We start from the raw sequence: 26,578 nt of genomic DNA, 5'->3' as shown, positions 1-26,578 counted from the left end.
ATGCCAAGAAAAAACAAACCTCAACCCAGTGAGCTAAACTGGTGGTTTAGGTTGAACAGCAGCCCATATATCATATAAGACATGGGTTCAAATTCCCCCCCAGGCCATTTGCTGCTTGCCTTCCTCCTTTTCCCCCTCTCCCAGCTTTCCTGTCATAACAGAGGCTAAAAAATGATGCGTAAATCCTCCTGACAAGCACTGAAATTCAGAACAAAGGCATAGCAGAGGTGAAATGAGAAACAGGATGACAGTAAACCAGACAGCTATGATGTTATGTACTGTTTTGTTAAAACAACAGTCGGGTCAAAGATAAAAGAGATGTTGCACTATAATCTGCTCCCACCATCCTTATTCTTTCTTCCTCAAGTGTGTTTTCTATTCAGCCAGCTGATTAATTTGAAAGATAGTTATGTTGAATTAGACAGATATGAGGACCTGTGTGACTCTAAACCTCGTACCCATTTACAGGGTACAACCGCAACCGATAAGGAATCATTGCGCCATCTCAAATATAGGATCAAGATAAAACAGGGGCACACAATGAAGCTATTTATGCACAAGAAATGGTTTTAACTTCATTTTTGAAGGGCAATTGCGACGGCAATTATGGTGATTTTCTTTTAAATAAACTGCCCAGTAGGTCTTGGAGCAATTCTCAATTGATAAAAATGTGTAAGCTCAAGTGTTTCACAAATCAGATGTAATGAGCGATGCTGTCTGATTGGATTGCCCTTGAAATAACAAAAAAGAAAAGTTTGATATGCACAAACTGGAAAATCCAATTTCCAAAGTCAACAGCTGGACGAATGAGAGTTTGTTGAAATGAAAGTCTCTTGCAAACTCCAGCCTGTAAAATCAACCCTGTCTGACAGTCAGAATTTCAGTGGGAACAAGCAAGCGTGTCTTCACAATTTCTCTGTGGTGGGAAACATGAAGTCAACAAGCACAAACACGATCAACAAAAATCAGAAACATCCACCTCCTCATTGCTGACCTCAGATTGTTGATGGCATCAAAGTAGCTTCTCACAGAGCCTAGTTAGGGACCAAGCACAGAGAAAACAGACATAAACAAATTACAGCAAAGGCAGTTTCTAAGAGACAAGGAAAGAAAGACAAAAGCCATGAAAGCAAGCGTGCCCTCCCATTCACAGCAAGCCACTCCACCATGAGGAAACTGCCCAGAGAAAACTTTTAAAAAAGGGACAATGAGCCAATCAAAGACTTAAAGTCTCCCTCCTTCTCCTGAGAGCAGAGTTCACACCGATGCACACTGGGACACGTTGGGAAACATGTAACAGCGCTGGTCTTAACACTCTAAAATCACACCAACGCTAAAAGATAACAACAAAATGAACACTTCTATCCCAGAAAGACTCCAGCCAGATGATGGACTCAAACCTTGGTGCAACAGTTCTAACCACTGCCCTGCTGAACTGCACACTTCTTGCATAAAATGGTTTTTAATGTGTTCAGGCTGTCTGTAAAGCACTGTATGTTTACATGCATAAATATAAGCACAAAGAGTGAACGCGGTTCCCTTTAAGACCCCCTATTGGCAGCAAAAATTGTTCATTTTTTGCTTGAGTTGACATGAAAAAGAAATTGTTAAGAAGCAAAGAGAAAAAAAAGATACAAGGCGGAAACAGGAGATAGAATGAGAGAGACAGAAAATGGAGCCTCTGGGCAATTATGACTATCTATGTCTTTGTGTGCTTGTTTGCGAGTGTGTTTACAAAGTGCGTGTTTGTCTGTCTGTTTGTGTGTGCTGGCTAGAGGCATGATGTGGGACAAGTCTGAAAGGTAACCAGTTGGGGTCATTGATGACAGAAAGAAGAAAATGGGAAAAGACATGCTGACAGAAGTATTTAGAACTACAGGAAATCACACAATAAACACGCAAACACTTAAACTGACAAGACTACACAAACCGAGGAACGTATGTGTCTTGAGGTATAAGAGGTTATGAGAGATTCAAATATGGAAATTGTGTATGCGCTGTCTCCTTAGCATGTAACAAGCATATCGTAATGCTGCTGCTTTAACAGCCAATCAGACTAAGTAAACACTGTCTGAATGCAAAGGAATATAATCACAAGCCTGCCAAACTCTCTCTCTCTCTCTCTCTCTCTCACACACACACACACACACACACACACACACACACACACACACACACACACACACACGCTCGTTGTCATATCTTGGTGAGGACATCTCATTGACATAATGCTTTCCCTAGCTGCTTACCCTAACTGTAACCATCAAAAATGATTGCCTAATCCTAATCCTAACCCTCAGCCTAAACCAAACCATAACCTAATTGTAATCCTGACACAAAAAACACATTTTGAGCCTCAAAAATGCTTTCAAACTCGTGGGGACGGGCATTTTGTCCCCATAAGTATAGTAGCATGCCAATTTTCTGTCCTCACAAAGATGTCTAAACACACACACACTTCTAATTAATATTAAAATAAAGAGTGCATTACCCTGCGCGTATGTGTGTAATCTCTTCTTTAACCATGTTTTTGCCCAGGGCAGATTGTCTTCCTACTAGAAAACAAGCAACAAGCAGAGGTCAAGGACGACCTTTGTCTGGAAGCAGTTTATGATTAGTGTGTTAGATTCACATGTTTACTAAACGGTCCAACAAACAATGTCACTTTCCGAGCATAGAAAGATTCAGGATTTTATTCTCGTAGCAGGCCCATCTGGATTAAACTCATCCTTAATAAAATGTATACAAACGTGGAGCGCTCTGTATTGGTCAAATACTCTTTGAAAGACACCCTGCCAAGACTTGTCATGTGTTGCATCCATCTCCACCTATTGATACAAGTTGCTGGATATGAATTTGTATTTATTTTTTCGACATTATTTTGTTTTCTCTATTTTTTAACATCCACTTCGATCCCACATGTACTGACTCATGCCCATGCACACAACGTCAATATACTATCATTTGAGAATGCTTAGAAAAAGTCCATATTTGGTGGATGGAGGGGAGTTTATTGGCTATCATACCAGAAATCCAAATTCAAGTCATACACAACACAGAGTTTCACAGTCTAGTGTAAGATCAGGTTTCGGTTGAAATACAGTTGCTACATCCTTTAAAGGTTTGTTTTCTTGGTTGCCGTGGTGATGCCTCCGGCTTTTTCGAAACAAATATGTGTTTCTGACAAGAAACAGATTTCGTATTGAAACATGTTACTTACAAACTCACGATCACTGAAAAACAAAAAGTGCAACAAGTTGTGGAAATGAATACCAAAAAAAAAGATTGTTTTTATGACTATTTCACAAACTGTAAAGAGTTTGGGCTGCTTTGTTCAGTTCATGTTTATTAAAATGAACCATACTTTATCCAAAAGGTTGCTAACACTTTGTTTTGTTTTTTATGTTTAGCGTTCCCTTGTAAAATGAATTATTTGTGCTACATTGTTCATTTATGCATTTATCCAACATAAATGCATCGGATCTGTGCCACAGCTCAAAGAACGCCACTTGATTTACACTTCTCTTTAAAAGCTTGCAATGTAAACACTTAGCATTTATTTCAGTCTTTATGTGGCCTCTGAACTTTAAGAGCACTTAGCGACAGCGTGATATACATAGCCGGCTAAGAGTTTACATAATGTCCTTCCCGTGTTTTTAAAACCTGCGATTTTCTCTAAGAGGACACCCCGATGTCCTTAGTCTCCTGATGTTGTGTGACACTCATTGCATAATCCCAGCTCTGTCTGCAGCTTATCAACACTAGAAAGTTTTTCCTTTTTACCTGAAAAATGGGATTTTTATCTCTCAGTTAAATCAGAATCATCTTTGGTCTTATCTATTTATATAATCCTTCTCGCTGTTTCATTTCTTTTGATTTATGTTTTAGTGGTTGCGTTATGCATTATTCTGCTAAAAGGGGTTCATTCAGCATGTGCACCACAATTTTCTTTATACACTTTTTTACTTGAGGGATCAATACTGACCTTATATGCTGTTATCTCCATGCTGCCTTTTAGCCATTTTTCAACAGACTCAACACTCAAAACTACTTTAAAATCAACCAAGTTCTTCATAGGTCGACTTTCATCTCTCCTTCATCAATCAAATCACTAAAACAGCCAAACTTCTGCCAAACTTTTGATTCTGATGAGTGAAAATCATCATGTTTTCATCCTAATCAAAAAGACAAACTCCACCTCCCTCCCTCAGCTTGCACTGAAACACAGCTGACTGCAAACTAATGCCACACTAGTTTGACTACAGTGGCTGGAAAGCTCATTGCTCACACTGAAAGCCTTACACAGCTTAAGTAATCACACTGTGGATATCCCAGCTGGAGGATCTTAGTCTGTCTTCTCTTTAAAATCCCTCCTCAAAGCATATTTTAATGCGACAGAATTTTTATGATCTTTTTTGAGTCTTTCATATTTAACAGCTTGTTTATTGTCTCAAGTTTAAGCTTTTTTATTCTCTTTGAACTTTTTTTTTTTTAATGCCATTGTCTTGGCTGACTTTCCTTTTCATTTTTGGCACTTTGTTTTATAGAAGGCGTACAGTGACACTACTGAGGGATCCAACACAGCTGTAAATCACTTTATTATGTCTGGAAAAGTGCTCAAAAAGTCAAAAAATGATTACTAGTAGAAGCAGTAGCAGAAGAAGTACAGTATATGCATAATCAAATGCTTTTAGTTGGACTACCTACTGTAAGAATTAAAAAGAAACCATTAAGGCCGTCCAGCTGGAAACTGTCCCAGCTGATTTTGGGTGAAATGCAGGGTACACTCTGGGCAAGTCTCCAGTCCATCACTAAGACAAAGACAACCATTCACTCTCACAACCACACCTACAGCCAAATTAGCGTCACAAATTAAGCTAACAAGCATGTCTTTGGACTGTGGGAGCAAACCCACGCAGCCACAAGGAGAACGTGCAAACTCCACACAGAGAGGCCACAGTCTGAACCCAGAACCTTCATGCAGTGCCTCTGGGCTTTTATTTGGACGTTACCTAGATTACCATAAAGTTCAACAGAATCATTGCTCATGCCTGATAAAATAGACTAAAAACATTCTGCTGGCTTTGCTCAAAAACAAGGTTTTAGAATCTCTGTCGAGCTAGAACTGCCCCATACATTTCAATTCAGGAGTTACTCGAGTGTCATGTCTGTCTTTGATAATGTATGTGGTCTGATCTTTTTGTTTCCATTTGGATCAAAGATTGTGCCCTTACAAAGAGTATCCAGATTTTTAAAAACAGCGTGAGGGAAACATTTGATCTGTCCCAAGTATAACAGCCGTATGGTTCAATCTGTCTGACAACTAAACCGTTAGCTATCGGTGTAGCTGCGGCCTGAAAATAAAAGAAATGAATGAATTAAAAAGAGAGAAGAAATAAAAAACCTCCAGAAAATTGCTGTGCAGCTTTGCCACATCTGTCACACACTTGTCACGGAGCCTTTGATGAGACGCACACGGACTCAGTAACAGCCACGTTCTAATGAACAAACGCATTCGCGTCGTGCAAGACAGATCAAAGGAGGAAAACACCACATCTAGGACATCAATGCTGAATATAATACCCCTATATGTGGGGTAACCTGTGACACCATTAGTTGCCAAGCAACCTGGGCTACCCTTTGGATGAAACACCTGCCGTTCGTCTATCAAGCCATCTGAGCAGCCCCTTCTTCTCTCTGACACACCTGTCTCCCTGTCTTTGTCTCTGTATGGCAGGTGGCATGATAAGGGTTGAAAGATGGCGAGACAGATGCTGAAAAAGAGAAATAATGAAAATGAATTTGACATAACCAGTAAATATCCAACGCTGATACGAGTCCACAAAATAATCTGCGATACTAATCAATACTAAAAATTATTATTAGATTAGACACTCGTTTGCAACAGTATTGATGCCGTCAGTCCTCCAGTGGACACTCGAGTTCACACAGCCTCTAATTAGAAGTATTTGACATTTACAACACCTTAGGAGGAACTTAGGAGGTCAGTAAGGAGGTCAACAATTCTGATGTTTGAACAGTAAATGTTAAACTGATTGGCACAGTTAACACTTAGGAATAAGCTGATAACCACAAACCTAGCCTCAGGGAATCACAAGCTAGTGTCAGTCCCCAAGCTCAGATAATTGGGAGGGTCATGCCAGGAAGCGTCAAATCAAATCAAATATGGTGGCCCATCTGCTCTGGCAGCCCATGTGGAAATACAGGAGCAGCCAAAGGTATCTTTATCTGATAGCAACCTTAGCCGCATGTTATCTTGAAGATACTGGCTAGCAGCTATGACAAACAATAAAACACTAACCTTAATGTAGGAATTAGGTTAGTCCTGCCCATCTGTAATGCTCTAATGGGTCGTGTTAATTTAAAGGGCAAACACAAATATTTAAAAATTCTTAAAGTTCAAGATTTTAAAAAAAAATTGTCATCACCTAGACTTAAAAAATCACCAAATATCAGGAAATAAATGGGGCTCTGGCTAAACACATTTTCACAGACTAGTACTGTTCTAATCCTGATTAAAAACAACTATTCCTCTTGATTTTATCATTTTCCCCCCATGATATCAAAAATGGCACTGAGTATTTTCCTGGGTATTGGATTCGAGTTTGGAATTCTAATATCATCACAACCCTTGTGTGCACTAAACCCTGAGAGACTAACAGCAGTTTCAGAAAAATGGTGAACATACTGGACAAAATGTCATCCCCACATGCAATTATTGTTCCAAAGTGACAAAACCTGCACTGAACATCACAGGAGAACTAAAGAGGGACTTCACAGCTACCGAGTACTTTGCAATGAAATATTTTATACTTTGCTTTTAAAAACTGCAGTGTTATGTTTACGTAACGATGCACTAAAATCAGCGAACAATCGTGACAAATAACCGTGCGCTACTATATACACTGCAGTAAGAGTAAGACAGTTAACAGTTAAGAGTTCATGAGAATAATCACCATGTTTCCACTGGACAATCGCCATAAAATAGCAGCACGACTCCGGCTGAAATGTGTGTGAACTCTTGCCAGGTTTCATTACAAATTATTGCAGGATACAAAGTACCGTGTGCGTTCATCTTTAGTGTGTTTCTCCAGGTGTGTATCTGTGCAGCAAAGACTATGTGCAGCTGATCAATAAGAAAAGCAGTCAGAGAAAGCGGCACAGTAACACATGCCACTCTAGACTCAGCACGACACAACAACACCGATAGGCACGGTAACAACATGACATCAGCATCCATCCGACTTCAACACACTGCACCGATACAGTGTGTATCATAAAGAAAACACTACCAACAGGGGAATATGTTAAAGAGCAACATTAAACCAACTTCTAAAACGTTTTCTAAGTCAGCAGACGCAACAGAAACAAGTGTGGATTTACATCAGGATGAATATCAGCAATAAAGCTTTAGCAACGATAATAACGCTTCCAACAGCAAGTAAAGTGATGAAGCATACAGCAAACAACGAGCAAATCAAATCAGTTCACCAAAATGCTGTGACAAGATTAACCACGGTGCTGTTTTACCTGCACAAGGAGGAACACCAGAATGTGGGAGGGCTGATGTCTCCTGGCTACTCTGTGAACTTCTGAATTTTTGAGCTGTGTGAAATGTTTTTTGTGTCCGCTGGTTTAAGATTCATATATTATTTACTTTGGTCATGTTGTGTAAATTTAAACCTCCTACTTATTTTCAGCAGCAGCTTTGAATAGTCACTTTGATTCCACAGGAGACGATTCTTACTAATACCATGTTTGGGAGTCCAAAACATTTAAGGGAGGCCCATGAACAAACTCTAGTGCATGACGGTGACGTGTGACAAAGTCCTTTTATTGTAACAACTAGGGTTGCCAACCGTCCCTTAAAATACGGAATCGTCCCGTATTTAGAAACAAAAGTACACGTCCCGTATTGAGCTAATAAGGGACGCACTTTGTCCCGTAATACAGTGAGAATCAAAAGTAGTCTATAAATGTTTATGGAATTAACGCTTTGTTGGAAAGCATAATTCCCAGCCCCTCTCCTGCTTTGTGACCAATGAGCTGACAGCACACTTATGACAATTCGAGTATGACAATTCAGATTACCGCTCATCTCATTGGTCGAGGAAAGGTCGCTTGCGGAGAAAATACCGGAAGACAACAGATGACCACAACAAGAAGCATGGCCAACAGGGAAACAAATGCCGTCACTGCGGTGCAAGTCTCGGACGACAGTACACCTAAAGCTGGGCAGACACTGTGCGATTTTTTCAGTCGCGTTATTCAGCTCCTGCTCAAACTGCACGATTGACTCGCAGGGGTTAGAAGTTGGTAGGTCACGATGCAGGTCTCACACTATACCGCCCGATGCTCTGATGCGACCTGAGTGCTCACACTGTGCCTCCATAAAATGAAGGTTATAACAGAAAATCTGTCGCTCGCTCTCTCTGTCTCTCACTCACACAGACACACCACCACCATCAACTTTGCTAAATTGCTAATGAAAAACATGATCAGGCAGCTGTGATTTAGCAGCGATGTAGATCCAACTATTTTCACGGTTGTTGTGGTCGTGATAATTTTGTGAGGCCACATCGAAAAGGCTCGGATGAGCTTTCCAAAGTTCTACAAGTTGTGCCTCCATCGCTTGTGTCCAGATCACACGCTGCACAGCCGTGCTGCAACGTCTTTTTCACGGTGTTTACGTGTTTGCGCGCGAGCAGTGTGAGCGGCTCACGAGCGATTGATGATCGGGAGCTGGTCGTGAGGTGTTAATCACTTCTCGTTACCCCACGTATACTACACGACGCACGATGAAGGCCAAAATCGGTCCGATCACTCAAAAATCGGCTCAAAATGGGCCTAAAACCGCACAGTGTGAGCCCAGCATTAGAGCAGCAATGTTTGTTCCCCTCAGAGAAAGGGAAGAATGAGAAAAGGAAAACACCTGGCTGGAAAAAGTTAATATGGGCATGTGCAGTGAATATCAGCGCTATGTGGCCAGAAGTGTGATAATATAATTTATTTTGTGTAATAAACAACTGCAAGGATAGATGATTACAACAAATAGATGACTAATACATAAAAGTAATACATAGATGAATAATGATGATGAGTTAAGATGCGTAATCATGGGAACAAGCGGGTTTTCAAACGGGAGCAGCTGATTAGCATTAGAAAAGCTGAAATAATACCTCAACTGAAGCCAATTGTACTAAATGCACTAAATGTGCACTGTTACAAGAATATTTTTCTTTCTATTGTTTTCTATTATTTTAAGTTAAGCAGGACAGAGTTCTTTTAAAGAAAGATTTACTTATATTCTCAAAAGTTAAGCATGACAGGCTTCTGTTTAAGAAAGAGACCTGTTTTATGTGTTAATGTTGTCATTTTGAGCTAAAAATAAATGGCTAAATGATCATTTGTTTCACATGTGTTCATATCACAAAGAATACACATCTACTTAAATCAAATTCAAGTCAAAGGGTTAAAAAAAATAATTTCACACACAAAAAAGAGCTAGAAAATTCACCACACTGGGAAGGGTGAAGACAACTGGGTCGCCCGGCCCTGGCCACGAGGTGTCCCTTATTTATTTTTCAGGGAGTTGGCAACCCTAGTAACAACACCTTCAAAGAGCAAACCTGTACTTCCTCAAACTACAAAAGAGTGACAAGCTAAAAGATGAACCAAGATAAAGTGTCAGCCACCACTGATCTCTATGAACGATATCTGCAACATGCAGCATCTGTAATGCAAGGGCAAGAAACCTTCTGGATTTAGTTTACAGTCCACTACAGTATTCCTGTCGACGAGTCATGAATTCGACTAGGTTGCATGCAGGTAAACAGTCTGTTGGAAACCAAATGAGAAATCGCATGTCAAAAATATTTGCTATCATCTGATTATGATTTTTCTTTTTTAAGTGTATCTGCATTCTTTAAAAGTGATCACAGACAGACCCTAAAAAACTTGGCTGTTAATACGAGAGATGAAAGGCCCAGTCACACAGGCCAGGAGACCGCTCACTGACGCCGATGTGTATTCCTTAATCACATCAAGTGGTTGCTGTTGCAAAGAGTTATATGATGCTGCACAAAACCAATCCTTGCATGAAAGATGCTGGCTTGTCTCCAAACATTTGCTAACTACTTGCCAAGCAGTAGTCACATGTAAAGGCAACCACAATGAGTTTTTTGGTGCAGCCACTGATTTCACTTGGCAACGACAGGAACCTCCAGCAACCAGTTATGCAACCAGGGAATGCAGAGGGTTTTTTTGAGCAACTGGAGGTTGCCAGAGGGTTGCTGACTGGTTTGTGGGCCTGTTTGCCTCAGGCAGTGGAATTGCACAACCAACCCAGAAAAGCTTTAGCTCCCCTTGGAATTAATTCCCCATATCTATGGAAGTCTTCTAGACGATTGACCATGTTTTTATCATAAGCTATTAATTAGTTGTGTTGATGACAGCAGAGAGTACGACCTAACATGTTTGTCCAAAAGTCAAGATGTGGTGACAGCGAAAACAAAAGCAAGCATGTAGATGTTTACAGTTCTCTGTCCCGAGACCTGCAGAGAACATCTGCTGTCTGATAGGGACAGTGTCAGAAATACACTACATTGCCAAAAGGATTCACCATTAGGGCTGGGCTATTTCATACCGTTCACGGTAATACCGGTGTAATTTTGGGCAATGATAGGAAAATAAAATATCGCGATAGAATATGGGTAAAACGCGCATGCGCAGTGCCTATGTTTACATACGCACATGGCGGCGATGGAGAATGAGAAGGGTGAAAGTGGATCGTTGAATGAAACGGATGAACCAGAATTGGTTTGTTAAAATGCTGCAACTTCAGTGGTGTGGAACTGGTTTAGCTTGCGTCCGTCAGATATACAACAAAGCACTATTTTTGGTAGCGCATGCTAGCAGGCCGTCGTTATTACGTGTTGTTTGGAAAATACAGCACACTTAAAATCAATCCTTTGATTTATATAACTTTAATGTACATTAAAAAACAGCTGCTTGTTTAAGTGCAAATACATTGATGGGGTTTTTTGCACTAATAAAGTTGTGGAGTCGTAAAGTAATTTGTCTAGTGTCAATTATATCGTCAGTTATATCGTTAACGCAAATTTTAAAATGTATACCGTGATAAATATTTTTGGTCATATCGCCCTGCTCTATTCACCATCCATCAAAATCCCTGAATTCAGCTGTTCCAATCACTTCCATGGCCAAAAGTGCATCAAATCAAGCACCAAGACATGCAAACTAGTTCTACAAACATTTATGAAAGAATGGCTTGCTCTCAGCAGCTCTTTGAATTCCAGTGTGATTCCATGATAGGACGCCACCTCTGCAACAAGTCCATTGTTGAAATTTCCTCGCTACTAAATATTCTACAGTCAACTGTATTATAACAAAGTGGAAGAGATTGGGAATGGCAGCACTCCGCCATGAAGTTGTGGCCACATAAAATCCCAGCGCAGGGTCGATGAATCGTGAGGCACATAGAGCACAGAGGTCAACAACTTTCCAAAGAGTCAATCGCTACAGACCTACAAACGTCATGTGGCCTTCAGACTAGTTCTTTCTTGTGCCTCTCCCATTCCTTGTGAACTTTACGGTCACTCCCGTCCTTATTCTGGTTATGCGCATGCATAGGTCATCCACATTCACCAAAGCGGGGTTGGGATTTTGCACAGGAGCACGTTTGTAGTGGTTGAAAACTCCTCTCCTCTCTGTCTGAACAGAAACCTGACAGACACATTTGCAGGGCTATAAGTTACGCTTTAAACTCAAATACCCTAAAGTAATCTCAGTGCATTCAGGCACTGAAGTGTTGCACGGGAACACAAAGTCTGAAACAAAAACTGCAAGTGTTAAAGCCATCTGCCAATACTCCTTTAGCTTCTTGCCACGACGACGGAGGAGACATGATAGCGTTTTCTAATTAAACCAAACCTCTGTGCCACAAACACAGCTGCCTCACCTCCCGCCTTGATCTCCTTGGGGAGGACAAATACACACAAACACACCACGATTGTACCCGCTGACAAAAACACTCATGCACACAGTTGTGGTTGTCCATTTGATTACTGACAGTGAGACAGCTGTAACCATTCATACACACACACACACACACACACACACACACACACTTCTAACTTGTATACACACAGAGTTGTAAACACACTCGCTGTCGTAGACACCTACACACACACACCTGTCTGTGGCAACAGTACATAGAGATAAGGAGGCTGACAGGAGCTGCTGGAGCCAAAGCTGGGAACCATGGGGGCTGTCAGCGTCATTTTCCTGTGACACCTCCAGGCTCACACACACACAAATACACACCACACACTTGATGATATTGTATTGACTTATATTCATTTCCTGTCTGTATTCTTTCCATAACTGGCACAAAATGCACCTACAGAAAACCCTCCTCTAAAGTCAACCTGCTTTTGCTTTAATCGGCATGAAAAATGACACCATAGCCCAGCTGAAATTCTACCCTCCACCTTTAAAATAACTCCTCCTAATAAGGTGTAAGAAACAGTCACCATAAGAGACCAGATGGAAAGGTTTTCTATTCCAGTGCAGACCCCACAATAGAAAAAAAAACAATGATGACACACAAACCAAGAAAAGTTCTAGATAAATAATGTTCTACAAACTCATACGTACCATGGAATGGACCCTCAACCACCTTTGTCCATATAATAATGAATGCAAAGTCATAATAAAATTATAGAGGGGTGTCATATCTTTTAAGATATTGCTAATTCACACTGCTTTGTGCTACAAAACTGTAGTGAAAATCATGACTTTCTTTCACTTTCAGCTTTCAGCTACGTGCCCACTCCCTAAAACCTAATCAAAATGACTCTGTATGCAACTAGCGTGTGCAAAGTTGACGGTTATTTCTCTACTCTAACTAAACTACATGATGTTCAAATGTCTGCAACACTCTTTATTTACATGAAAAGTCTGCGAAACTTTTGCAGGATGCTGATTCAAACGGTCCTTGATTCTAATGTGTTTTTATAAGTGATTTTGGTCTTCGATTTTTAAAAAGGTATATGATTATGTGTTTATTTATGTATTTTACTCATGCTCACATGCCTCTGAATGTTTGTTTTTGTTGACTTATTGAATATGCCATCAACCTGCCAAGGACTACAGATGAAAATGAATCTGTGTGGCTAAACCTAGCATATTTACTCGATGAATTTAAGTGCTCGTATTAATTAATATCCATTGTCCCTTTTAAATAAACATAAACATAAACTGAGATAAATTGATCTCAGTTGACTGCAAAATGTTAGCAGGACTAAACAAACATCGGCTCATTTAGCAGCTCCGCTTGGTTAATCATATTCACAGATCCATTTTTACGATAAATGGCGATTTTGCGGTCTATCAGTTTATATAAAACTTAGTGAAGGCAGTGAGGGAGTGCAGGGTTTTCTATTGGCTGACATGAAATAGACTTCCTCTCTGTTACAGTGACAGTTGTATGACATCTAATTACACAGATTACGCTGTTTAACATTAATGTTGAATGGCTTGTAACTAAATTAATGCATCCCATCTCATTCTTTCAAGCTTAAATACACACACAAATTAAAATACATGCCTTGTTATTGTGATTATTGAGGGCATTGAGTTGAATCCATTCAGAATAATGAAGTAGCTCAAATTCCCTTTCACAGAGGCATATAGACGTGCTTCTGTGAAACTCTTCTTCAGTGGCTCCTTGTTAAATCCAGAACTGAATTCAAAATCATTCTGAAACCTGCTCCCAGTTTGGATTTGGAGACAGACACCCTCTCTACTTTCAATGTTAGGCTTACAACTTTCCTTTTTGACAAAGGATATTATCATTAGTTATTATTTATCTCTAGGGCTAATTACGCACACCCCACTTTTCAGTTATTTATTTGTAAAAAATGTTTGGAATCATGTATGATTTTCGTTCCACTTCTCACGTGTTCCACTTTGTGTTGGTCTTTCACGTGGAACTCCAATAAAACTGATTCATGTTTGTGGCTGTAATGTGACAAAATGTGGGAAAGTTCAAGGGGGCCAAATACTTCTGCAAGCCACTGTATATGTGTAAATCTGTGATAAAACAAGGTGTTTGAAGCCTCTTATCTAATGTGGGTTAGGACAGGGTTCATCTCCATGCATACAGAAAATGAGTGGATGAACAGATGGATAATAACTGCACTACAGTCTTTATGATTGTTTTGTGCCAGTTTACAAAAGTCATTTCAGTTTTATTCAAAGCAGGGAACTCATTTTAAACAGAAAGCTGCACAGAGCAGAGAATTCTTACTCTGTCTATTTAGCAAATTAAAGGCTTTAATAATGAAAACCAGCTGTGTTTACAGGAGGAAATCGTGTATAAATGTGAATGGAACCGGTTCAGTTTACGTTCAGTAAACTCGACATCATTAGAGAAGTGCAGTAAGTGAACCAGGGTTGGGAAGATATGAGAGCAGTGCTTCCCGTGATATATATTTCAATGATAATCTCAAGTCAGAGAGTATCCCCTTGACAATATTAAGACAGGTTTCCTTACAGTATGGGCTTATGTGTTTAAACTCTTCTTTAATTAAGTTTATGTTGATCTAGTTTGATGCCTGAGTTTGTTATGGCCAGAGGTGCAAAGCTGACACATGTCTCTGCAATTAGGAACAAAACACTTTAGCAGTTATTGAATTTACTGAAGATCCAAACCCCAAATCACAAAGTTAATTATACAAATATGCAGATGCAAGATTATGTAACTTAACATTTATGAAAAACCTGCCACTCATGATGATGAGACAATGATTTTTAGCCAGTATTGGGGTTCTTGTATTTCCTGTGGAAAGCAACTAATTACACATTTTTTTCCTGCCTTTCTCTGTAACACAGCGTCATATGGCTGGCAGTAAATACTACGCTGTTAAGCCTTGCATACGGCCACATTGTATAAGCACAAATCCTAACAAATTCTGTATCAGCACAGAAGCAGCCTTAGCGGCACGTCACAGAAAAGGTTGTGCTGACAGTGATTGGAAATGGGTCGTCTCTGCTTCTATTTTTTGTTGGGATTCAAAATTCGGCTGCGTGTCTGGGGTCTGTGCTTACTCGGTTTAAACATCTCTGGATCTGAGGATCTGATTGCCTTTAGAGGTGACAGGAGAAGTGAGGTGGTGTTAGCAACTATAGATATGCCAGTTTTTTACGGCTGTTGCGCAGTTTCCTTTGGTGCAATAAATTATAAATAATGTGCACATCTCTTCATTTGAAAGTGGTTACACTGTCGAGGATATTACTGTGACATCACATATGCAAAACCCCTGTTATGATGTTTCTCTGTTCACTCATAACGCAGATAATTAAAGAACTTATGCAATTCAAGTAATCACATAATCGTTTGGATTGCAACTCTGTGATATGCAATAATGTGATGATGAATGTAGGAACTGCAATGTGCTACACACTCCCTGCAATCTGCTCATGATTCTTCTTTCTTTCTAACCTTTGACCTCTCATAATTCAACGCTGCACCGAAGCTTTAACAGCTCCCTCGTAATACTGTAGGCTTTTTCATGCAGATAATGAGAGCAACCAATTATTCATTCACTTTAATATTTCAAGCAAACTTAACTCATTAAATTTACACCCTAGCTAAAGGACATAACATTATTTTTGTGCAGCACAGGTAATGGTTTCATTTGTTAAGCGAATAAAAATGTATATCAGCAGCTCATGCACAGACTACATTGTACTTTTTGGATAAATGCTGCTGCATGAAATCCTGGAGACGGGTGAGGGAATCAAAATATGGATAAAAGTCAGAATAGAGAGTTTTTAAGCCAAATGTTTGTTTGTATGTTTTTTGCTGAAGCGCACATATTTAGTAGCTACACAAAACCACACAAACATGTGCAAAAGCAAGCAAACAGTGCACACAAAGGTTTGTGCCACTTTCTCTTTGCCTTCACTTTATCTGCCTGTTCCCGCTCTGTCTCTTTTCTCTGTCTCTCTCTCTCTGAATATTTTAGTATTGATGAGCCCATTACTGATGATAACACAGTGCAACATCAGCATCCTTTCTCCCTCTCCCTGTCTCCCTCTCTCCAACACACACACACACACATGCTCACTCATCAGGAGTCGGGTTACAAGTCTGCCTCTGCTGTGTACTTCTGTGCATTTCGCTGTGAGTGTGTGTGTTCAGCGGGAGGCTGGGGGAATCTGACTGCCTGGCGTCACTCCAACAAACTGCACTATTTTTCAGGCTGGATACCATTCACGTGCACACCAGCTGACGCACAGATACACACACACAGGGGCGATGTGTGTCAGCTGTTAAAATGATAACAGCGAATAAGCAAAGTGCACTGAATGCGAAGGTGGCTTCCTAAAAGGATGTTTAGAACCCGCAAAACACTTCAAGTAACGTAACGGCGCATGGCACAAACATTAAACACAGAGCGGCGAACGATTCGGTGGCAGCGTGCATCTGATACTGTAGAGCGCTGTCACTGTGTCAGATGATGAATAACTGCCTCTCAAAGCAACGATCCAGGAATCCATACCTCTGAAAACCCATCACAATGACAAAAATGCAAAAGCCTGCAGATGTCTCTCTCAGAATTTTCAGCCAAAAGCGCTGCATTTGATCTCAGCACGCAGTCGCAGGAGGCTCACATCCCAACGGGTGCAGGCATGACATCTGCTTTTCTGTAGTTTGTCAAAGTGCCACACTTAATGACCCCCTCAGATCACCGGTGTGCGCTGTCAAACCTGCTCGAGCGTGAGGGAAGCAGGTGAGACCAGCTACTGAATCTAATTGTATATCAGAGATCACTGACATCCATGTGGCACATTCATTATTCCCACAAACTTCTGGCTATAATCTTTTTTTTTTCCAGGAATGGCCAACAAACGCTCAAAGTAAGAAGCTTAGTCTTCTCTGCGGTGAGGTGAATGAAAGTCATTATCCTCCAGTGATTTCCTTTATTGAGTTTAAACCAATAATGAAGGAGGGAATAAAAGCCATTAGAGGATTTTTTTTCCAACTTTCAGACAGAGCTGAAATTACTATGAGGGAGATTTTACTAATATATGTGCAGTCATTGTAAAATGACATCACTGGGTTATTATCCACAAATGATCTTATTCAGTTACAAAGGAGGCGAGGGGGTGGGGAGTTTTATAAAACACACAGTGTGCTACGGATGCCTTCCTTGGGGAGAAGTCCTTGCTATCTGATCGGTTTGCTCATGCAGTGCCACTTTAATTTGAGAGCAGGCTTTGTGAGCTTACACAGTAAACTTTAATTTCAGACGGCAGAGAGCTGGTTCTACGTGAGGACCGCGCTGCTTTATTAACTAACATTTAGATAATCATTGAGCCCTGACATTTAAAAGTTCATCAGTGTTCAGGCAGGTGTCAGCGTGAAGACTCACGTCAAACAGACAGAGGGCAAACAGCTACAGCACACAACACAATGAACTCCAGCACAGCAACACATCCAGCTGAAGCAATGATTAATACAGCGTTTTATAAACAGCCCTCTGACACGACAAACACTGTATGCCAAACAAAACTAGGATGCGATACTGGGCTGCTACATTGGATCAAATAGAGCAGCCAATTATTATAATGATCATGTCAGCCTCCTTTGATCCAGGGCTCATCGTTGCCTTCCTGTGAAAGAAAAAAAAAACATCTATCTTTTTTAGAAAGTAAAAAAAACAGCCTCGGGAACGGGAATGAACATTAACTCTGAAAAAGAGCCCCGGTTTAAGCTCTGTGATGATGTATTTCAGGGTTTCAGCAGACAAAAATCTGTACAACAGAAGAATTTATCTCAAAAATGTCGGGGGATTTCAAACATAATTTCCCTTATAAGGCATTCTCTATAATGGATTTCAAAGTGGCAGATAATAGCTTTATAGATGAGTTATAAACCGCATCAGATGTGTGTGTGTGTGTGTGTGTGTGTGTGTGTGTGTGTGTGTGTGTGTGTGTGTGTGTGTGTGTGTGTGTGTGTGTGTGCGTGTTCATTCTTTCTTTTGAGTAGGCTTAACATGTCAGCAAGACATAAAGGCATGCAGAAAAAGTCAGAAACAGATATCTATGCAGTTGCCAGAGAGCCTTTTTCCAGGTCAAAGGTTGGCTCCAGTCACTCAGTTTTTCCCCAACTTGTCGACCCACAGTTGCACTTATTTTAGTTCATCTTAAAACCTGGCTAAATTACTTCTAAAACATTAATAAAGCTGTTAGCAACAGCTTATAAACCATTTACGAAGGGTACCTTATTAGAAAGACAGGGCAAGACTATCATTAATTCTAGATCTAGTCTGCCCTTAAAATATGTTTTTAATATCATAGTTTTCATGGAGAGAATCCAGTTAGGAGGCATATCACGGCTGGCGGTGTATTTCTCCCTGTAGGAATATTAGAGGAAGAGTAGCCCATCAGTGTAATGTCATGATTTCCTGGAAGATACAAAGGGGCGATAAGGTCACCAAATTCCCTGCGGGAGCAGTCAGAGAACATTTTGGTGACGTGACGGTGATTTTGTGTGCGGGTTTGCACTGACAGCTGCATGCATGGTTCACGTGGGGTCTATTACCGCCGCTGTCAGTGCGGAGATTGACACCCTGCAGGTCGCACTCACACTGCTGCTACTACTACACACACACCACTCAGTATTTGGCTCGCTGCTAGACGCCATGTGTTTCCACAGCGGAAGAGTGGCAGGCAGCTTCGAGATGCAAACACTTATCAGAAACACTCGCACTTACATCTCAGAGGACGGCGGCTGGCTACGGCAGAGGAGCGCGTGTCCGCACGCTTGTCCCATCGCGCATCCTGCCTCGCGCCTCTCCGGTTTGCCCGAACAGCTGCAGCTGGAAGCAGGGATCAGCCCGTGCGCGAGTCTCTTAGGCCGGGAGGGGTAAAGGAGGACGGACCGACGGATGGGTGGACGGCTGGGTGTGTGCTTCTCTCTCCTCACCCCCCAGTGCGGTACGCCTCTCTGCGATTCCGCTGTCCGCTGCTGCCTCCTCTTTCGAGCTCTGACAGCGCGCGGGGATTGGTCGGGACCCGGTAACTGATATTTGAGCTGTGGCGAGCTGGGATATAACAGCTGAGCAGAGAGAGAGAGGAGAGAGAGAGAGAGAGAGCTAACACATGGAAGCGTCCACGAGAAAGACGCGTGTGGCTGAGGCACGTCACTCGTCCGCGTGCGCTGAAAAACAGTCCTTCCTTTTAGGCAATGCCCGCTCCCTCCGCGAGCGCCGGGCGATTTATCCGTGAAAATGAAAGTTGCATTGTTGTGAATATTTAACTTTTCACGGCGTGTCCCCACTGCGCGCGCTCATCCTCCAAATCGTCCTTCGTAGAGTACGGGCTCCTCCGGACACACTTGGAAATGTTTTCTCTGCACTTCTCAAACAGAAGACCTCACGGTTTTATTGGAAAACACTCGTGTGTCTGTGTGTGACAGGGGACAGGTCTCAAGGTCCAGATCTTTTTCTGCCATATATGGCCCTTCCAGTACACTCACGGAAGGAGCGATGCGGAGCTTGACGGGAGCACCGGGATTGTTTGTTTACGTCCAAAGCCTGTAAATGTGGTGTCAGGTGTCAGCAGTTTAACATCTCAGTGCTCAGTTATTGTTGCCTCATATGTTAAAGGAAGTAAGTAGTTTGTATAATAATACAGCCCCCTTCGCCTAAAACCACATGTCCGCATGTGTTTGCAATCATTTTGTCTGATTGGTCTTCTACCGGAGGCTGTGTGAGCATGAAGACACCGTGACTGATTGACACATTTGTGGTCTGTGTTTGCTCAGTTGCATATGTGCATCTTCATCATCGTCATGATCAGAACGACCAATTAAACATCTGTGTGAATGACCAGGATTTCATATCATATCAGCTACAGGGCCTAGCATCGATCTACATAGTAGTAGGGCTTTCTTTGAGTTTTGGTGCGTGGCGCTATTTCTGTGTTTACATCTGGATTGTGTTTGCTCCTGTTTTATTATTTTTGCTCTGGTCACGAGAACTCAATATATAATTGGCAAAACTGCAGTCTGTTTGTATAAGTAAAGATAGTCGTATAGTCATATATTAGATCAAACATTGTTACTACAATAAAACAGTGAAAAAATGAAATCTGTAACTATTGATATTAATAATTTGTCAGTTATACTACACTGGTATGCAAATATGCACAATGTGAGGACCTCTGAGCTTGAATACAGTACGGTCACCATTAATGATACAGTTATGGTAAAAATATAAGGACACCTTCTGTCAGTTCTAAGGTTTTACATAACAGGATATAACAAAAACAGGTAAATACAGCCTCAGATGAACTACGGCACATGACATATATACAGTTCATATATTTTACAAGAAACTAAGCAGAAGCAGTTTGTGAAGAACTAGTTACACCCTTACTGCTTCCATAGGAATTAAGAGGGTAAATAACGGCCAGGTGCAAATGCAAAGAAGCTGCTGCACCAAAAACGTGAGAGTGATTGCTTTAGTTGCTAGCAGACTGCCACAGTTGCCTGTAGTTTTTCATGTCTGTCTGCAAAAAGCCAAGATTTAGTAAAAACTAAGAAATTGGAGATTGTTTACCTTCAAAGTAAAAGTTGTGCCTCACTGCTACAGCCAGTGTGTTCAAAAAGTGCAACCTTTATTTTGAAGCCTGTGTATCACCATGATTGTCGTATGCCCAAAAAGCAGTCACACATCTGCAAAGCCTCAAGACACATGACAGCTGCACTGGGATTTTGCCAGATAGCACATGACTATGAGAGTCACTGTCAACTTTATTCGGTCTGATAAATGAAGTTTAAAGTATTGTATCACAATTCCCAACACTGTGCAAGGACCTAAAGAGCTATTGTGCATCTTTCATTAATTCCATCAGTACAGTAAAATAGGGCAGTAACAGCACCATGCTGTGCGGATGTTTGTTTCTGTAACAGGCAGTGTAGTCAGGACAGGAGGAAGTGTAGAGGCAGTAAGATATAAAAGAGTTGTTTTTCCAAAGTGCTCAGCATCTAAAGCTGGGCAAAAGTTTAATTTCAACAGATAATGATCTTCAGTTAAACTCTGCGAAGGTGCTGAAGCGGACCAACTGGAGTCTGAACCTGAACCCAACAGATGTGCACCTACTGTACCTAATGAGTAGCATGGCCCTGCATCAGTGTGTCCCATCCAACCCAATCTTCTAAAAGTTCCTAGATTTAGTCCTACCTTTGTGGTGTCCTCGGGATTCCCATATGCTTGTTTGTCATTCACCTAGGGACCATTTGTGTTTCGAGGACACCACAAGGGTTACGGCTTGAGGCTATCATTGCTGCCAAAGGTAATTTAACAAAGTAGTAAGTGAAGGGTCTGAATACATACATGAAATATTTCAGCCAGTCATTTATTTTTAATACATTTTTTTTTTTTTAAAAAACAACTAAAAGTAAGTAATTAATCTTGATTCACGAGGAAAAGATGAGATCTGTGAGACTGAAAAATTAAAGAAATTGGACATTTTAAAGGCTCTTAAAGCCTTCTTAATGCACTGTTTATCTTAAGATTCAAGACCTCTAAGATTCAAGCATGCTGAGATGAAAGGAAAGTTTAATGGTAATGAGAGAATGTCAGTGACTCAGTTTTTTAAGATCTGCTATACTTCACAAAAATCAATGATTAAAGTGCAGATTGAATAAGAAAAATATTGTGTATAAGTGAAAAATATATATATTTATCTTTTTTTCCCCATCCCATAATACATCTTGTGATGAAGAGTGGGGTCCTGATGATGCTGACACATGCACAACTGTCACTGGGATATGTTTTATTTCTTATAATTTGGCTGTTAAGTTATGGCTATATTCTGGACTATGCATGTGGTACGCTTTGAGTTTATATTATCTTATTTGATTATATCCATCCTTCTTCATTTGATGAATTGGATCTTTTACACGTGAAACACAAAAGCCAGAGTATGAGGACATGACCTCACTGTCATCTATGGTAGTTACAGACCTGCTTTGGCTTTATTTAGACCCCAACAGAAAGTGTGTTTATTTATAATTTATGACATGTGGATCATCTCCATATCACTGTCTAAACAGATACAATCTGATTCAAGCCAGACTGTCTCACTGTATTAGAGGAAAACCAGAAGGGATCCAAAAATCAGATCTGTTGTGCCTGTGCAAATTTATCCTAGTATCCCTGTCCATCTAACAGTCCTTTTTTAAACTATCCACTATATATATATATGTATATATATGTATACATATGTGTATATATATATATATATATATATATATATATATATATATATATATATATATATATATATATATATATATATATATATATATATATATATATATATGTATGGAGAATGACCGAGCTAAGATCCTGTGGGACTTCCAGATACAGACGGACAAAATGGTGGCGGCTAACCAACCGGACATAGTGGTGGTAGACAAACAGAAGAAGACGGCCGTAGTGATCGATGTAGCGGTTCCAAATGACAGCAATATCAGGAAGAAGGAACACGAGAAGCTGGAGAAATACCAAGGGCTCAGAGAAGAGCTCGAGAGGATGTGGAGGGTGAAGGTAACGGTGGTCCCCGTGGTAATCGGAGCACTAGGTGCGGTGACTCCCAAACTAGGCGAGTGGCTCCAGCAGATCCCGGGAATAACATCGGAGATCTCTGTCCAGAAGAGCGCAGTCCTGGGAACAGCTAAGATACTGCGCAGGACCCTCAAGCTCCCAGGCCTCTGGTAGAGGACCCGAGCTGGAAGGATAAACCGCCCGCAGGGGCGTGCTGGGTGTTTTATATATAGCTGTAACCATATGGATGGCAATTTCATGAAAGTGTAATTTAGAAAATGCAATGTGTCTGATAAGCCCTGCAATTTCAAGAGAGGTATCTCTGGAGACCTAGCAGGACCTGTCAATCATGAGACATAGTGAGTGAGACAGGAACGTGTAGGGGGAGGAAGACAGCAAACAAGAGATCGTGACAGTAGATGTGAGAGGTGGGATAGAAATAATAATGCAAAGGTGAGGGTGAAGGAAAAGAGGTGCAGCAGAATGAGGGAGACTGTTGATGTTATCACCACCACTGGATTTGTGTGTGTGTGTGTGTGTGTGTGTGTGTGTGTGTGTGTGTGTGTGTACATGTCACATCTGGTGTTTTGGCATAGAGACTTACGGTGCTCAGCTGTGTCTCAACATGTATTTGTGTGCGTTTGTCCAGAAGGTCTTCTGTGCCTGAGGCTTCCACATCAGTCATTTCGGGCACTAAAACATCACCTCCTGGGACTTGTGTCAAAGAAATGTCTGCAAAAGATACTCATGACCAGCTGGAGAAAGCATTTATGCTAGTCATTTTTGTTTAAATTGTTTACTCATCGAGCCTCAACAAAAGGCTGCAGCTTTTTTAATGACTGATGAGAAAGAAATGAGACGCAATGAATGTTCAAACAAACAAAGGCCTGTTTTTTTGTTGTTGTTTTTTTTTTTACCTCTCAGTGCATGTAGTAATTTATTAGTTGTTGTCTTTAACATTTAAACACAGGTGTAGAAATGTGAAGATGAAGTTTTGGAAGATAAAAGCTTACTTTACTTACTTTAGGAAGATGTGAAATCTTACCAAGAGCTCAAAACAAACTCCTGTTATGTTTCAAACTTAAGTAACAAACCAAACATGGCAGCAAAAGTCCTAGAGTACATTTAAATCCACATAGAAATCTTTCCGATGTCCAAAGCCTTGTTTGTGATATCAAGCAGTGGTTTTTCAAACTTTTCATGTCCAAGAAAAGCCAAAGTTTGGAGGTATTCATATCTGCAGACAGCAGCCTTCATGTCATCTGGAATATCGTCAGTTCTTCTTTTGATTGTTTTATCAGATTGCCTCCAGTCCTCATCAGACACTCATCACACAATCCAACCGAGCTCTTGCTGCCTCTGGTTCAGATCCAGAGCTAGTAGGCAAAGTTTCTCTAAAGGGATTTTTCCTTTCCAAATTCCTCTTTCCTTGCTTTTTGGCACCATGCTTGCTTTGGTTGACTCCTCCCAAGAAATGACGCACTCGGACAGAAGGTTGCTGAATTCTGCGGTCCAGCTGAAGCCATGAGACGGGGAGCTGTCGCAGTAGTTTTTTCAAAACAGAGGGTTTTTTGTTTTTTTTTTACTATATACTACTATTAAATTAGAGAACAAGTAAGTTAAAGGAGTTAATAGATCCTTAATAAACACATCTTGTTTTGCAGCTACTCCAGATTATCGGAAAAACTAAAAAAGGTCAGTAATCAGCTTCATGCTGAGAAAGATTGCTACAGACGCTGCTTTGAGAGTGTTGATGGAGGAGAAGTATAGATATGCTCAGAATCAAAACAGTGGGTGAGGTGTGCAGTATGAGTCAGTAGGGGTAGTAAGCATTCAAGGTGGTGATGTGATTACATCAGTGATTGGTCTGAGAGGTGGAGGTATGCACTGGAGAGAAGAGAAATGAAAGCCATCAAGAAGCAAGACGGAATACATGTGTGAATGGGCAGAAAACACTTGGAGAGGTGAAGCTGCAAGGAATTGGGGTAGTGAAGATAAACGCAAGTAGTTTAAATACCTGGGTTCAACCATCCAAAGCGACGTTGCAGAAGAGGTGAAGAGAAAAGTGCAGTTGGGGTGGAGAGGGTGGAGACAAGTGTCAGGGATGATTTGTAACAAAAGGATAGCAACTAGAGGTGATGTGGCCAAAATTGACAGGATTAGAGATGAACACATCAGATGTCCAGCTCAGGTGGAGCAGTTTGGAGACAAAGTTAGAAAGGCAAGGCTGAGATAGTTTGGACATGTGCAGAGCAATAGTGGATATATCTGGAAAGGGTCTTAAGTATGGAACTGTCAGAGAGGAGGAAAAGAGGAAGACAACAAAAATCATTTGTGGATTCAATGAAGGAGGATATGCAGAATTTGGTGTGACAGAGGAGGATGCTAGTGACAGGATGAGATGGAGGCAGATGTGGTAATCTTTGAAGTAAGCATCCAATTCAAGATAAAGCTAAACTGGCCCCAAATAACAAACACGCTGCGAAAACACACAAAACACAACAGACGTTTAATAAAATGCAATAATAAAAATTGAAAAAATTAAATCTCAAAAGTACAACAGGAGTGTTTTTCTTGGAGACAATAATGTGACAGAAGAAGTAGTGACAGAGAAGACAAGAAGCAGTGGATTCAGATGCAGGTAATGTGTGTTTTATTTGCATAAATCAGTATAACACTGTAGATATAGGTTTGGTATTAGCGTTTTACTTTTCACTTGTCACTTCCACACCTGGTCTGTCATGTTATTATCTCCCCTAAAATGCTTCTTTTCCATTTCCTGGTGTTTTCTCAGTGTATTTGACCTCTCAGAGCCACCGTACAAAGAAGACTCTCGATTTCAGTGAAATGCATTCTGAGTTCCTAAAATCTCTTTCAACATCCCATAGTAAAGGGACCTTATACTCAGAAAAATTCAAAGGTTTCCACCAAAGAGGAACAATAAAAATAGTGCAGCTGTAGTGTGACAGCAGTGTCCGGTGCGAAGCTCTAACTGGTGCTCTGCAATAAAGTGCACTGAAGCTCGTTTTTATGAGGGGGGAAATTCCTGTTTGTTCCCGTTTGCACTCAAACACACAAAGTGGAGCTGCTGCTGTAAATAAGGCGAGACTGATGAGCAGAGCAGCTAAGCATGGCTCTGTTCATTTTAAAACTCCTTTAATATGTGATTGAAGCAACCCATTAATGTGACCCCAAACACGCTTTCCCTCATTAAAAACTAATTTGATTGTTACATAAGATGAGAATTAGAGACATTTCATCCCATGTGTCCAAGTCCGATGTGTTGAAAGTGCAAAGCAGTGAAATAAATTATGTTTTAATCTAGCAATAAAAGGCCACACAGCGTGTCAGATGTGCTTTACTTTATGGCTCAGTGGGATCAATATCACTACCACAGTCGATGGCTGTTTTGAGCATCCTGTAGCGAGGTCTAATCAAACCCCGTGAATCGGATAAGGTCAAGAAAACAGCGAGACAAGAAAATTCCCCTGCCATCAATTTAAAAGTTTAGTGACCATGAAACTAAAATCCTCTTGTTGTGATTCAACAAAGCTGTGCAGCGAGAAGAAAGCATGTCACGCTTCAGTTGATTGGTTCCCCAGAGTGTTGCTCCCATATCAGCTCCTTGAGTTGATTACATCAGAACGTGAATAGACCCACTGTCCTCAACTTGGAGTGTTTACTGACATTTATAGGCAGTCTGATCTAGCAGTCATTAATGCTTCCTGGAATTTGAAAGTGCCGACTGAACACTTAATTATTTATGATCCTTTCTGTGCCCGTGGTCTGACTGGTAAACAGTTCTCTGTTGAGCCATGATATCTGTGATGATATGGTACACCGAGGGGCTGTAATAGAGTGTGTTCAGACATGGCTGCTGAGCTATAGAGCCTGCAGCACACATATGGAGT

At 40.8% G+C, this 26,578-nt stretch overlaps 1 protein-coding gene across 1 annotated transcript in view; it reads right to left on the bottom strand.

The window, feature by feature from the left end:
* The window catches only part of pde2a (phosphodiesterase 2A), a 176,835-nt gene extending 157,650 nt beyond the window's left edge, over nucleotides 1-19,185 (bottom strand). The window contains exon 1 of the mRNA XM_085479404.1: nucleotides 18,828-19,185. Coding sequence (XP_085335530.1) covers nucleotides 18,828-18,886 — 59 coding nt within the window. The 5' untranslated portion in view covers nucleotides 18,887-19,185. The remainder of the gene's footprint in view (nucleotides 1-18,827) is intronic.
* Between the last annotated feature and the right edge of the window lie 7,393 nt (nucleotides 19,186-26,578).

Source organism: Copadichromis virginalis, linkage group LG14 (genome assembly GCF_057382275.1).
Source record: "Copadichromis virginalis isolate Kocher_CV1m ecotype Utaka linkage group LG14, C_Virginalis_male_GT1.1, whole genome shotgun sequence".
In the NCBI taxonomy this organism is placed as follows: domain Eukaryota; kingdom Metazoa; phylum Chordata; class Actinopteri; order Cichliformes; family Cichlidae; genus Copadichromis; species Copadichromis virginalis.
This window is presented reverse-complemented; position numbering and strand designations above follow the sequence as displayed.